The sequence below is a fragment of the Syngnathus typhle genome, linkage group LG5 (genome assembly GCF_033458585.1).
Source record: "Syngnathus typhle isolate RoL2023-S1 ecotype Sweden linkage group LG5, RoL_Styp_1.0, whole genome shotgun sequence".
Classification (NCBI taxonomy): Eukaryota; Metazoa; Chordata; class Actinopteri; order Syngnathiformes; family Syngnathidae; genus Syngnathus; species Syngnathus typhle.
In genome coordinates this window covers 3,819,689-3,832,895 of record NC_083742.1, presented here as the reverse complement: position 1 = coordinate 3,832,895, position 13,207 = coordinate 3,819,689, and the positions used below count along the sequence as shown (strand labels likewise).

Sequence of the window (13,207 nt, the reverse complement as noted above, 5' to 3'; positions counted from 1 at the left end):
GTTTTCTCTCCCTCTCCACCCCCTCCCTCCCCCCTCCCCGGCCGGGGAGGTGGTTAGGTGGCACCCATGCTGACAGCGGCTATCTGGATTCTCGTGGGCCAATTCAGGAAAGGGGAACTGCAGCTCAACCTCCTCGAAGAGCACTGCCAGGACAATTGAGGGCTCCTTCGGCAGCCCTCTGCTGTGACATGGACATCCACTTTTTATTTAATTGATTTTCATGTTGTATCATTTGTGCCCTCTCTGCATCCATTTCAACCTGGTGATCCTGAAAGGGGGATCCTTCCATCTGTGGTCCCTTCTCAAGGTTTCTCATTTTCCCCTGCTAGGGGTTTTTAAGTTTTTCCTTGCCCTTTTGGGAGCTTAAGATCAGGGGATGCTTTGAGAGTAATTGTCAATTTCTGTCTATGTGAAGCCCTTTGAGACTGCTTGTGATTTGGGGCTATACAAATAAACTTGACTTGACTTGACTTGGCAATGCTCTCGTATCAGACGCTTGCTCGATCACCTGCTCGTTTGCTGTCACAATGTATCCTACACAAATCCGAAACATTTGTTGCGGCTCTGAGTCACAACGAGGGGCAAGTTTTGGTTTCCAAGGGTGTTCTTATTCCTCTTCAACGTCTCTCATATACAGAGCCGCCTTTTTCACGTCCGCACGCCTTTTTCACATGTCCGCACTGATCGCGGTGGTGCCTTTACGGGCAGTCGGAGAAAACAACGCCAACAAAAAAAATTACATCCAGCCTAGTTAAGACCATACCAAAGACTATAAAAATGGGACCCATTGCCTCCCTGCGTGTGTGACGATCATTGGGACTTAAAAAAAATAAATAAAAAAATTGTGTGCGTACTATACATGGGTACAGGCTTTTTTCCAGCATCAACATGCCATTTTTAGGGTGCGTATTATACATGGGGGCGCATTATACACGGAAAAAAACGGTATCTGTTTTTGTAGCTAGGCAGAACTTTTTTTATTTCGACCCCATTCCTTCAATCACTTGCTCATAAAAGTTTTTATATTGAACAATAACTATGTCCTCCCAACTTCTGAAATTATGTCCCATTGGGATAGGCTCCATCTTACCCGCAATTTTAACTATCAGTACAGGAAACGGATGGTGGATGGGAAAGAAATGATCAAACCCATCTGATAATCAAGTTCAGTGATCTGAACATGCAGGGATGAGAATGGTAAATGTGAAAAAGCACGTAAAAGTAGCAGGGGTGGGGGGGATATCCGCTGTCGCGGGGGAATGCCCCCGAGAGTCGCCGAAGCTAACGTTGCCCGGCCAGCTAGCCGGCCGCTCCCCCCCCATATAGGAAAAAATAATTTTCTCAACAAATTTACACGATTCACGAAAATACTTTTGACGGAAAAAAACACGGAAATCCGCGGATCCGCGGAAAATTCTCATCCCTGGACATGAAAAACAACATGCAAAAAGTTCATCAGTTAATTTAACTTAAATCCTATTTGCATGGTAATTTGGAACACAGTGTATATCACACATTTGTCAAGAGTTTTAATGAAGGCCTACAAATGTTCCCTACTGAACAGCGGTAGAACAATCAATTTACATTTGTACTGATTGCCGTGCAGCTGTAGATTTCAGCAGCATTACAACAGGTAAGAAATGGGGCAAGTAGTCTATTTTGCAGATCCTCCCATTCCTCTTGCGACATTTTCATTGGTTTCAGCAGCCTCCTTGAGTTTCTGCATTAGTAGAGCATTTCGTTTCCTTGTCTCTTCCATTCTCACAGGGTTTGACTCAGGCAGATTCTGGGATTCAATAGACACATACGTATATTCATATATATTCAGGTTTGAAGTATATTAACATTTTGGTTGACTGAGAGCACTGTAGTTGTTCAAAAACAAAATTAACTTGCCTAAAAATCATTATTTATTATACGTATAAGCACACACAGTGTGTGTGTCTATGTATAAGTATATATGCATACCGGACTGTCTCAGAAAATTTGAATATTGTGATAAACTTTTTTATTTTCTGTAATAGAATTAAAAAAACAAAAATGTCATACATTCTGGATTCATTACAAATCAACTAAAATATGGCAAGCCTTTTATTATTTTAATATTGCTGATTATGGCATACAGGTTAAGAAAACTCAAATATCCTATCTCAAAATATTAGAATATCATGAAAAAGTATACTAGTAGGGTATTCAAAAAATGGTCTGATGTTAACTCGAAACACCTGCAGGGGTTTCCTGAGCCTTGAAAAACACTCACCATGGTTCAGTAAACTAAATGACAAGTATGGGGAAGACTGCTGATCTGACTGCTGTCCAGAGGACCATCATTGACCTCCTCCAACAGGAGGGTAAGACACAAAAAGAAATTTCTCAAAGAGCAAGCTGTTCACAGAGTGCAGTTTCAAAGCACATCCTCAAAAAGGCTATTGGAAGGGGGAAATGTGGCAGGAAACGCTGCACAACCAAGAGAGATGTCCGCAGCCTTGTGAAGACTCGCTTCCAGAATTTGGGGGAGCTTCAAAGACAGTGGACTGAAACTGGAGTCCAGGTATCAAAAGCCACTGTTCACAGACGTGTCCGGGAAATGGGCTATGATAGCCGTATTCCCATGGTCAAGCCTCTTCTGAACTCAAGACAACGGAAGTAGAGTCTGACTTGGGCTATGGAAAAGAAGCACTGGACCGTTACAGAGTGGTCCAAAGTCTTCTTTTCAGAGGAAAGCAAGTTTTGTATTTCATTTGGAAGTCAAGGCGCGAGAGTCTGGAGAAAGGTTGGAGAGGATGAAAATCCAAGTAGCTTGAAATCCAGTGTGAAGTTCCCACAGTCAGCGATGGTTTGGGAAGCCATTTCAGCTGCTGGTGTTGGACCACTGTGTTTCATCAAGTCCAGAGTAAATGCAGATTTTAGAGCACTACATGCTTCCGTCTGCTGAAAAGCTCTATGGGGATGATGATTTCATTTTCCAGCATGATCTGGCACCTACCCACAGTGCCAAAATCACCAGTAAATGGTGTACTGACCAATTGCCCTGACCTGAACCCCATTCGAGAATTTGTAGGTATTGTGAAGAAGAAGCTGAAAGACACCAGACCCAACAATGCAAGTAAGCTAAAGGCCGCTATTGAAGCATCCTGGGCATCCATAACACCTCAGCAATGCCACAGGCCGATTGCCTCCATGCCACGACGCATTGGTTGCAGTAATCCGTGCAAAACGATTCCCAACCAAGTACTGAGTGCATTAATGGACGTTTTCAAAAGTTTGATTTTGTTTTGCTGTTTTAAATCTTTTTTTTTTACTTGGTCTGAGGAAATATTCAAAATTTTTGAGATAGGATTTTTGAGTTTTCTTAAGCTGTAAGTCATAATCAGCAATATTAAAATACAGGGTGACATTACCAAAGACAGGAACAGAATGACAGTAACACATGCAATGATCCAACGGTGAGCGAGGGGCAGACAGGACTTAAATACAAAACACGTTACATCGATTGAGGTGACACAGGAAGAGAGGGGCGACGCGAACAGAAACTATGGCAACCTAGACACATAGCAAAACTGGGGACGAGACATGACAAATCTCCCCCGAAATAAAACTCACCTTTCTTCTTGTTTGTTGTCAATCGTGCATCGCATTCAGCCATCCTGCCCAACACACTTAGTCAAAAAAATCCATAATTGACGACACATCGTTTGATGCGATGGTGCAATCCTTGATGGTGTGTTATTGTCAAATATTGTTTGTTTTTAATCTCCATCGCGGACCGGACGTCATAGCGCAGAACGTATGCGCAAGACACGTCAGCTATATTAAGAGCGAGATATGTTTTCTTCCTATAAGTTTCAATTCACAGTTTAATTAGCAGTTTCAATCAGCAAATAACAAAATGCGTATTACAGGTAATATTTTATTTCACAACACTTTGCCTTGTTCCTTTCGTCTCTGCTGTTCACTTCAAACACGCTCCATACGACCGCAATGCTCTTGTATCAGACGCTCGCTCGATCACCTGCTAGTTTGCTGTCTGTCACAATGTACCCTACACAAATCCGAAACATTTGTTGCGGCTCCGAGTCACGACGAGGGGCAAGTTTTGGTTTCCAAGGGTGTTTTTATTCCTCTTCAACGTCTCTCCCATACAGAGCCGCCTCTTTCCCGTGCGCGCACGGAGCGCGGTGGTGCGTTTACGGGCAGTCGGAGAAATCAACGCCAACAAAAAAAAATACATCCAGCCTAGTTAAGACCATACCAAAGACTATAAAAATGGGACCCATTGCCTCCCTGCGTGTGTGACGATCATTGGGACTTAAAAAAAAAAAAAAAAAAATTAAAAAAAAATCATAAAAATTGGGTGCGTATTATACATGGGTACAAGCTTTTTTCCAGCATCAGCATGCCATTCTTAGGGTGCTACTACACATGGGGGCGCACTATACACGGAAAAAAACGGTAATAAAAGGCTTGCAATATTTCAGTTGATTTGTAATGAATCCAGAATGTATGACTTTTTTTTAATCGCATTACAGAAAATAAAGAACTTTATGACAATATTCTAATTTTCTGAGACACTGTAGGTACAAACCGGATTTGGTTGAAGTTGGGAAATTGTGTAAAATGTAAATAAAAACAAAATACAATGATTTGAAAATCATTTTCAACCTATATTCAAATGAATACACTACAAAGACAACATATCTAATGCTCAAACTCATAAACTTTATTTTATTTTTCAAATAATAATTAACTTAGAATTTCATGGCTGCAACATGTGATGTAGAAGTTGGGAATGGGCATGTTTACCACTTTGTTACATCACCTTGAAAAAGACGTCGCTTGGATGGCAGCATATGTTGCTCCAAAATCTGTATGTACTTTTCAGCGTTTTTTGCCTTCACAGAAATGTAAGTAACCTATGCCATGGGAACTAATGCATCCCCATACCATCACAGATGTTGGCTTTTGAACTTTGGGTTGATAACAGTCCGGATGGTCGGCTTCCTCTTTGGTTCAGAGGACACAACGTCCAGTGTTTCCAAAAAATTGAAAAGTGGACTCATCAGACCACAAAACACTTTTTCATTGTGCATTAGTCCATTTTACATGAGCTCGGGCCCAGAGAACCCGGCGGCGTTTCTGGATGTTGTTCATAAACGGCTTTTGCTTTGCATGGGAGAGTTTTAAGCCGCACTTACTGATGTAGTGATGAACTGTATTTACTGACAGTGGTTTTCTGAAGTTTTCCTGAGCCCATTTGGTGATATCCTTTACACACATGTCGGTTTTTAAGGCTGTGCCGTCTGAGGGATCGAAGGTCACGGTCATTCAGTCTTGGTTTCTGGGCGTGGCGGTTAAGGGCAGTGATTTCACCAGATTCTCTGAACCTTTTGATGATATTATAAAACCCTAAATTCCTTGCAATTTGTCTTTGATAAATGTTGTTCTGAAACTGTTCAACTATTTTCTTACGCAGTTGTGGACTAAGTGGTGAACCTTGCCCCATCCTTGCTTGTGAATGACTGAGCATGTTTGGGGAGCCTCCTTTTATACCCAATCATGGTACCCAATTAGCCTGATCACATGTGGGATGTTCCAAATAGGTGTTTGATGAGCTTTTCTCAGCTTTCTCTGTACTTTTTGCCACCTTTCCCAACTTCTACTGGAAGTGTTGCAGCCATGAAATTCAAAGTTAATTATTATTTGGCAAAAAACAATTACGTTTATCAGTTTGAATATTAAATATGTTCTCTTTGTAGTTTATTCAATTGAATAGGGGTTGAGAAAGATTTTCAAATCGTTGTATTTTGGATTTATTTACATTTTACACAATTTCCCAACTTCAACCGAATCCGGTTTGTACATACAGTGCCTTGCGGAAGTATTCGGCCCCCTTGAACCTTTCACCACATTTCAGGCTTCAAACATTAAGATATAAAATTTTGTCAAGAATCAACAACAAGTGGGACACAATCGTGAAGTGGAACGAAATATATTGGATAATTTAAACTTTTTTAACAAATAAAAAACTGAAAAGTGGGGCGTGCAATATTATTCGGCCCCCTTGCGCTAATACTTTGTAGCGCCACCTTTTGCTGCAATTACAGCCGCAAGTCGCTTGGGGTATGTCTCTATCAGTTTTGCACATCGAGAGACTGGAATTCTTGCCCATTCCTCCTTGCAAAACAGCTCGAGCTCAGTGAGGTTGGATGGAGAGCGTTTGTGAACAGCAGTCTTCAGCTCTTTCCACTGATTCTCGATTGGATTCAGGTCTAGACTTTGACTTGGCCATTCTAACACCTGGATATGTCTATTTGTGAACCATTCCATTGTAGATTTGGCTTTATGTTTTGGATCATTGTCCCGTTGGAAGATAAATCTCCGTTCCAGTCTCAGGTCTTTTGCAGACTCCAACAGGTTTTCTTCCAGAATGGTCCTGTATTTGGCTCCATCCATCTTCCCATTAATTTTAGCCATCTTCCCTGTCCCTGCTCAAGAAAAGCAGGCCCAAACCATGATGCTGCCACTACCATGTTTGACAGTGGGGATGGTGTGTTCAGGGTGATGAGCTGTGTTGCTTTTACGCCAAACATATCGTTTTGCATTGTGGCCGAAAAGTTCGATTTTGGTTTCATCTGACCAGAGCACCTTCTTCCACATGTTTGGTGTGTCTCCCAGGTGGCTTGTGGCAAACTTTAAACAAGACTTTTTATGGATATCTTTGAGAAATGGCTTTCTTCTTGCCACTCTTCCATAAAGATTATTGTCCTATGGACAGACTCTCCCACCTCAGCTGTAGTTATCTGCAGTTCATCCAGAGTGATCATGGGCCTCTTGGCTGCATCTCTGATCAGTCTTCTCCTTGTTTGAGATGAAAGTTTGGAGGGACGGCCGGGTCTTGGTAGATTTGCAGTGGTCTGATACTCCTTCCATTTCAATATAATTGCTTGCACAGTGCTCCTTGAGATGTTTAAAGCTTGGGAAATCTTTTTGTATCCAAATCCGGCTTTAAACTTCTCCACAACAGTATCTCGGACCTGCCTGGTGTGTTCCTTTGTCTTCAAAGCGCACAGAGGTTTTAAACAGAACCCTGAGACTATCAAAGAGCAGGTGCATTTATACGGAGACTTGATTACACACAGGAGCATTCTATTTATCATCATCAGTCATTTAGGACAACATTGGATCATTCAAAGATCCTCATTGAACTGGAGTGAGTTTGCTGCACTGAAAGTAAAGGGGCCGAATAATATTGCACGCCCCACTTTTCATTTTTTTATTTGTTAAAAAAAAGTTTCAATTATCCAATAAATTTCGTTCCACTTCACGATTGTGTCCGACTTGTTGATTCTTGACAAAAAATTTAAATTTTATATCTTTATGTTTGAAGCCTGAAATGTGGCGAAATGTTGAAAGGGGGCCGAATACTTTCGCAAGGCACTGTAGATACATACATACATACATACATACATACATACATACATACATACATACATACATACATACATACATACATACATACATACATACATACATACATACATACATACATACATACATACATACATACATACATACATACATACATACATACATACATACATACGTACGGACGTTGTATATATACTGTTGTGTGTACCGTATTTTCCGGACTATAAATCACATTTTTTTATAGTTTGGCCGAGGGTGCAACTTATAATCAGGAGCGACTTACATGTGAAATTTTTAAGACATTACTACTTGATCATTAACATATTACTTACTTACTTACTAGTATAGTTGATCACTTCACATGTTATTTCCACTTTAAACTGCATGAGGTCGCACTAGACCTGTGGAATAATTGGAACCGCAACTGACAATGAGTCTGAATCCATTCACTGACTTCCAGAATCAGGAGTTGTTTATAACACAGAGGACAGAGATTAACACAGAGGACAAAAATTTCGATGGATTTAATGATTTGGAGTGACACGGATGATTCAATAACATTATTTAAGTTATTTGATATATAGTTTATTTAGTGTAGCAACTTGCATATTGTTATAGTACAGTAGTTTGCGATTGCCTAGGAGGCCTTGAAGGCAGCAAGGGGGAGGAGACGGAAAGAGTGATCCCGGGCGCTTTATTAGAGTGAGGCTACACACACTGCATGTTGGCTCGCACGTTGAACTTCTGTTTTGTGAAATAAAGAGCCGGTTACCAAACGCACGACTTGCCTGGTATTTTGGTAACGCTACAATATAGTTATATAGATCTGTGAAATAATTGGAGCCCCAACTAATGTGCTTCCGGAGTAAGCAGCTGTGTGTTGTTGTTGTTGTTGTTGTTTTTTTAAAGTGTACTCCGGTGCGACTAATATATGTTTTTCTTCTTTATTATCCATTTTATGGCTCGTGCAACTCTGGAGCGACTTATAGTCCGAAAAATACGGTAAATGTAATTGACTAAATAACTTTTGTATAGAATCAGCTTCTCATCACTGGTCACGACGTGGCTTTCCTCTCACTCATTCCCGCATCTTGACAGTGCTTTAAATAGTGTAGACGCTGGGCGTCCATCAAGTTCAATTGGGAAGCAGAGTGCAGCTAAACGAGACGATAAATGCTGGGCATCGGACGACTAGCGTCTCTTCGGGGCAGTGTACTAGCCTCGTCCGGCCAGGCTGAATCCCTTTTTGATTGACAGCAAAATGAGCGAATCAGCAATCTTTTGATGTAAACATTCGTGGGAGCATTTATTAATTTTCATTCTGTTCAGAGTTTAACCAACTGGAGACTTTCCAAATAATCTTCGCCATTTCTTTGTTAAAAACGACTAGCCACAAATCAACATTCTATTTCTGGTGAGTTCTTTTTGTAGCTGCTTGTGTTTGGAGAGTGACTTCTCGGACTCTTTCTAACTTCTATCACAGTTTTGGTCCATACCGAGGAGCAGGTAAATAAACTGACACATTTTATGATGTAGGCCGAAATTAGCTTCCCTCCTTGAAAGACCAGCATCCTGATACACACACACGCACGCACGCACACACAAACGAGCACACGAACGCACCCACACACCCACGAAACGGTGGAGCGCTTTAACAGCATGATATAACTCCTTTAATTTGTACAGATTCTGTTCATGGAGCTAGCTGCCAACAACATTAAATATCAATTTTGAACACATTTTAGTTCGTTGCCAGATCGACAGCAGGTTATTACGGTGTAATGTAACTCTGACGTTTCTTGAAACACATAACAGCAGTTATGACACTGTGCAGTCACCTTGATTATTTCTGTTCGCCTCTCTTCTCCAGGAACAATAAGGGCCCACGTCCCATAGCCGACACCCAACAACGCAACCATGCCGGTCAAGCTGAGGACGGTTCGCATGGCACTCATTGTAGAGTCAACGCTAAAGGGTCCGAGATTGAGATCGGTGTCAAAATTACTGAAAATCTGACCAACATTTGAATGCGCGACCGTAGCGTCTCTGTTATCAACGTCGTTCGGAAACAACTGGTTACGTTGTTTCAGTTCCTACCCAATTTGCAGCATCAGCAGTACGCTCACTCGACTTCATCAAATACTGTCCTTCCCAGTGTAGGAATCAGTGTCAAGACACCTGGCAACCAGATCTACTCGGGTGGTCAGATCGGCTCGGAAGCCTGCGCTTTTTTATGACGCTACAATATATGATTGGCTTGGAGACTGTACAGTGAGGCCAAATATTGTGGTTGCCTGTTTTGAGGAAATCGGATTGTGATATTTCGGTGGAAACAGGGACGAAATTATTATTATTACGAGAAATTTCTAGTGGTAGCAATTTCGATGCCGCATGAACCAACGAATCACTTAAACACAACTGCCCAAAACTCGAAACGCTGCTACGACACTTTGAAGAGTGTCATCTGATCTGTAATAATGATAATAAAGATAAAGGGGGAAAAGTCCAGACTAGTGTATTTTAATGCATTAAATAGCCCATTTGATTCATGTTTAATAATCAATGAAGCTTTTATTTTTGGTTATTTAAGTTATGTAATAATGAATATAGGCATATGGAGTAAATGTGAAGGGAAATGACAGAAATGTGCTTCTGCTTATGTAACTGTAATGAAAACTATATGAATTGGTGATTGTGCAAGTTTGTAGTCATTGGGAAGGTTCAACAATTTTTATTCAAAAAATGAATAATTTCGAGTGCTTGCTTGGCTTTAATCGGCTCCTCTTCTGCCTCACTACCTCTTTAGTTTAGAAGATCCTCTCACACTGGTGTTGCTAGCATTGATAGATATTGTTTTGCCATTGTCTGCAAATGTGGGTAGACTGCTGCCCGTGTTTGTCTTCTCTGGAGAGGTAGGGCTATGACAAGAAGTGTTGGATCTCAACAGTGACATCTGTTGTTGCGCTGTGTTCTTTGGATTGCGCCTAAAACAAAAGTGTCACGTCTCGTCCCCAGCCGTTCCACTATGTGTCTGTTGTCTTGGTTTCTGTCTGTGTGCTCGCCCCTCCCCTCCTCTGCGCCCATGATTAGTTTGATTATTCTCACCTGCCTCTTGTTACCTGTCGTGTATACAAGTCGTGTCTGCCCCTGACGCCCCGTCGGATCATTGTTGTCCTTTTGTTTCCTGTTGTCGTAATGTCTTCACGTCCTTTGTTTCACATCCCTGTCGGTTAGTCCTTTTGCTGTTTTGTTAAGTCATGTCAGTTTGCCGCGTCAGTTTGTTTTACTGAATAAACCCTGGTCCAAGCTGCATTTGGTCACTCTGCTCCATCCAATCCATGACAAAATTGAAATAAATTACCGGTTGAAGATTTCTAAAATTGATCATATAATTATACAAACCAAATCTGCTGTCCAACAATTCCCATAAGTTGTCCCTGTTCTCCTGGCCGTGTTCCTCCTGTGGTGCTTCCTGATCATATTAAAAGAGCTGCCATATGTTTAAAAGTAGAGCATTTTATTAATGAAAGAATACCTGTTGAGAGAGCAACAGCATATTTTTATACAAACTTAAATATTGTTTATACTTTTATCCAATTTTAGTTATGTCAATCAATGTGTACATATTCCTATTAATTTATGTATTTTATCATGTCAATCAATGTGTAAATACTCTTAATAATTTATACACACAGTTATTCAATCAGAACACTGACAGCACACAGATCTTAGTGACTTTTCCATTACACATAAGGCACAGCTCATTAACTTCATGCTTCAATGACTACCACCCCGTGGCACTGACGCCCATCATCATGAAGTACTTTGAGCGGCTTGTCATGGAGCACATCAGATCCATTCTCCCCCGCACCATAGACCCCTTCCAGTTTGCGTACCGAGCCAAACGGTCCTCTGAGGATGCAATCTGCTCTGTCCTCCATTCAGCCCTCACCCACCTGGAGAGAAGGGACTCGTATGTGAGATTGCTGTTTGTGGACTTCAGTTCTGCATTCAACACCATTGTGCCACAACGACTCATCTGCAAACTCGACAAGCTGGGCCTCAGTACCTACCTCTGCAACTGGCGACTGGACTTCCTCTCCTCAAGTGGTACGTGTTGGCGACATAATCTCCGCCAGCATCACGCTGAGCACAGGGGTCCCCAAGGCTGTGTGCTCAGTCTGCTGCTCTTCACCCTGCTGACGCATGACTGCACTGCAACTTACAGTAGCAACCGCGTGCTGAAATATGCCGACGACACGACTCTGGTGGGTCACATCACCGGGGGCGACAAGACTCAGTACAGGTCGGAGGTCGACCTTCTGGCCGCGTGGTGCAGGGACAACAACCTCCTGGTGAACGTCAACAAGACCAAGGAGATTGTTGTTGACTTCCGGAAGGGTCACACCCAACAACTGCCACTGACCATCGACGGTGCTGTGGTGGAGAGAGTGAGCAGCACCAGATTCCTGAGGGTGCACATCAGTGAGGACCTGTCCTGGTCCAACAACACCGCATCATTGGCAAAGAAAATGTACTTCCTGCGGAAACTCAGGCGAGCAAGTGCTCCTCCGGCGGACCTGCGTGAAGCTGGCCCCCCACCCCACGCAAAATTTAAGCAAAATAGTCTGTTTTGTTTGTGCTTCGTTTGTGCTGGTTTGTGCAGCAAAAACTTTCGTTTGTGCTGCTATGGTTTTTTAGTTATGAACGATTCTTTTATAGGTCATCCAGAGTTCACCCAGCCCCCCATCTGCTCAAAATGAAACCAAAATGGTACCGTTCGTTTGTGCTTCGTTAGTGCTGGTTTGTGCAGCAAAAAGTTTCGTTTGTGCTGCTTCCGTTTCGGAGATATTACACACTTATTTTATAGTGATGACGTCACCCAGCCCCCCACTTCGCTCCAAATGGACCCAAAAGGGTACTGTTCGTTTGTGCTTCGTTTATGCAGGTTTGTGCAGCAACAATTTTCGTTTGTGCTGCTTCCGTTTCGGAGATATTACACATTTATTTTATAGCGATGACGTCACCCAGCCCCCCACTTCGCTCCAAATGGACCCAAAATGGTACCATTCGTTTGTGCTTCGTTTGTGCAGCAAAAGTTTTCGTTTGTGCTGCGATGGTTTTTTAGTTATGAACGGTTCTTTTATAGGTCATCCAGAGTTCACCCAGCCCCCCATCTGCTCAAAATGGACCCGAAATGGTACCGTTCGTTTGTGCTTCGTTAGTGCTGCTTTGTGGAGCAACAATTTTCGTTTGTGCTGCTTCCGTTTCGGAGATATTACACATTTATTTTATAGCGATGACGTCACCCAGCCCCCCATTTCGCTCCAAATGGACCCAAAATGGTACCGTTCGTTTGTGCTTCGTTTGTGCAGCAAAAAGTTTAGTTTGTGCTGCTTCCGTTTCGGAGATATTACACATTTATTTTATAGCGATGACGTCAGGTAGCCCCGCCCCCCGTTTACTTCCAAACGACCCAAAATAGTGCCGTTCGTTTGTGCTGGTTTGTGCTGCAAAAATGGTACCGATTGTGCCGCAAAAAAATTGTTGGCGTTCAGTGACTCATTCAATTTGTCATTTATTTAATACAAATTTATTTTCTAGCGATGTCAAATCCTTGCTCCATGGATTGTTAATTAACCATTTGTTTGTGCCATTGCAATTTTTCATTATTAAAATCATGCATCTTCATTAACCCCCTGTCATGTATTTTATTCTTTTTCACTTGACATCATGATAACTCCTTAATTCTTACACATGTATTATCCAACTAATTACC

At 42.0% G+C, this 13,207-nt stretch overlaps 1 protein-coding gene across 1 annotated transcript; it reads right to left on the bottom strand.

Annotated features, from left to right (window-relative positions):
• Positions 1 to 1,512: 1,512 nt before the first annotated feature.
• On the bottom strand, positions 1,513 to 9,680 carry LOC133153906 (ubiquinol-cytochrome-c reductase complex assembly factor 3). The gene is made up of 3 exons (XM_061278173.1): positions 9,526 to 9,680; positions 9,267 to 9,396; positions 1,513 to 1,786 (listed from the first exon to the last, which is right to left on the bottom strand). Exons 1-3 carry the CDS (start codon positions 9,537 to 9,539, stop codon positions 1,655 to 1,657), a joined length of 276 nt encoding a protein of 91 aa, XP_061134157.1. The 5' UTR covers positions 9,540 to 9,680; the 3' UTR covers positions 1,513 to 1,654.
• Positions 9,681 to 13,207: the final 3,527 nt, after the last annotated feature.

Excerpts from the sequence above, each read along its gene's own strand:
- LOC133153906 (XM_061278173.1), bottom strand. Across the intron at positions 1,787-9,266 it reads GGCGAACAGAAATAATCAAG|AATCTGCCTGAGTCAAACCC; the intron begins GTGACTGCACAG and ends ATTGAATCCCAG.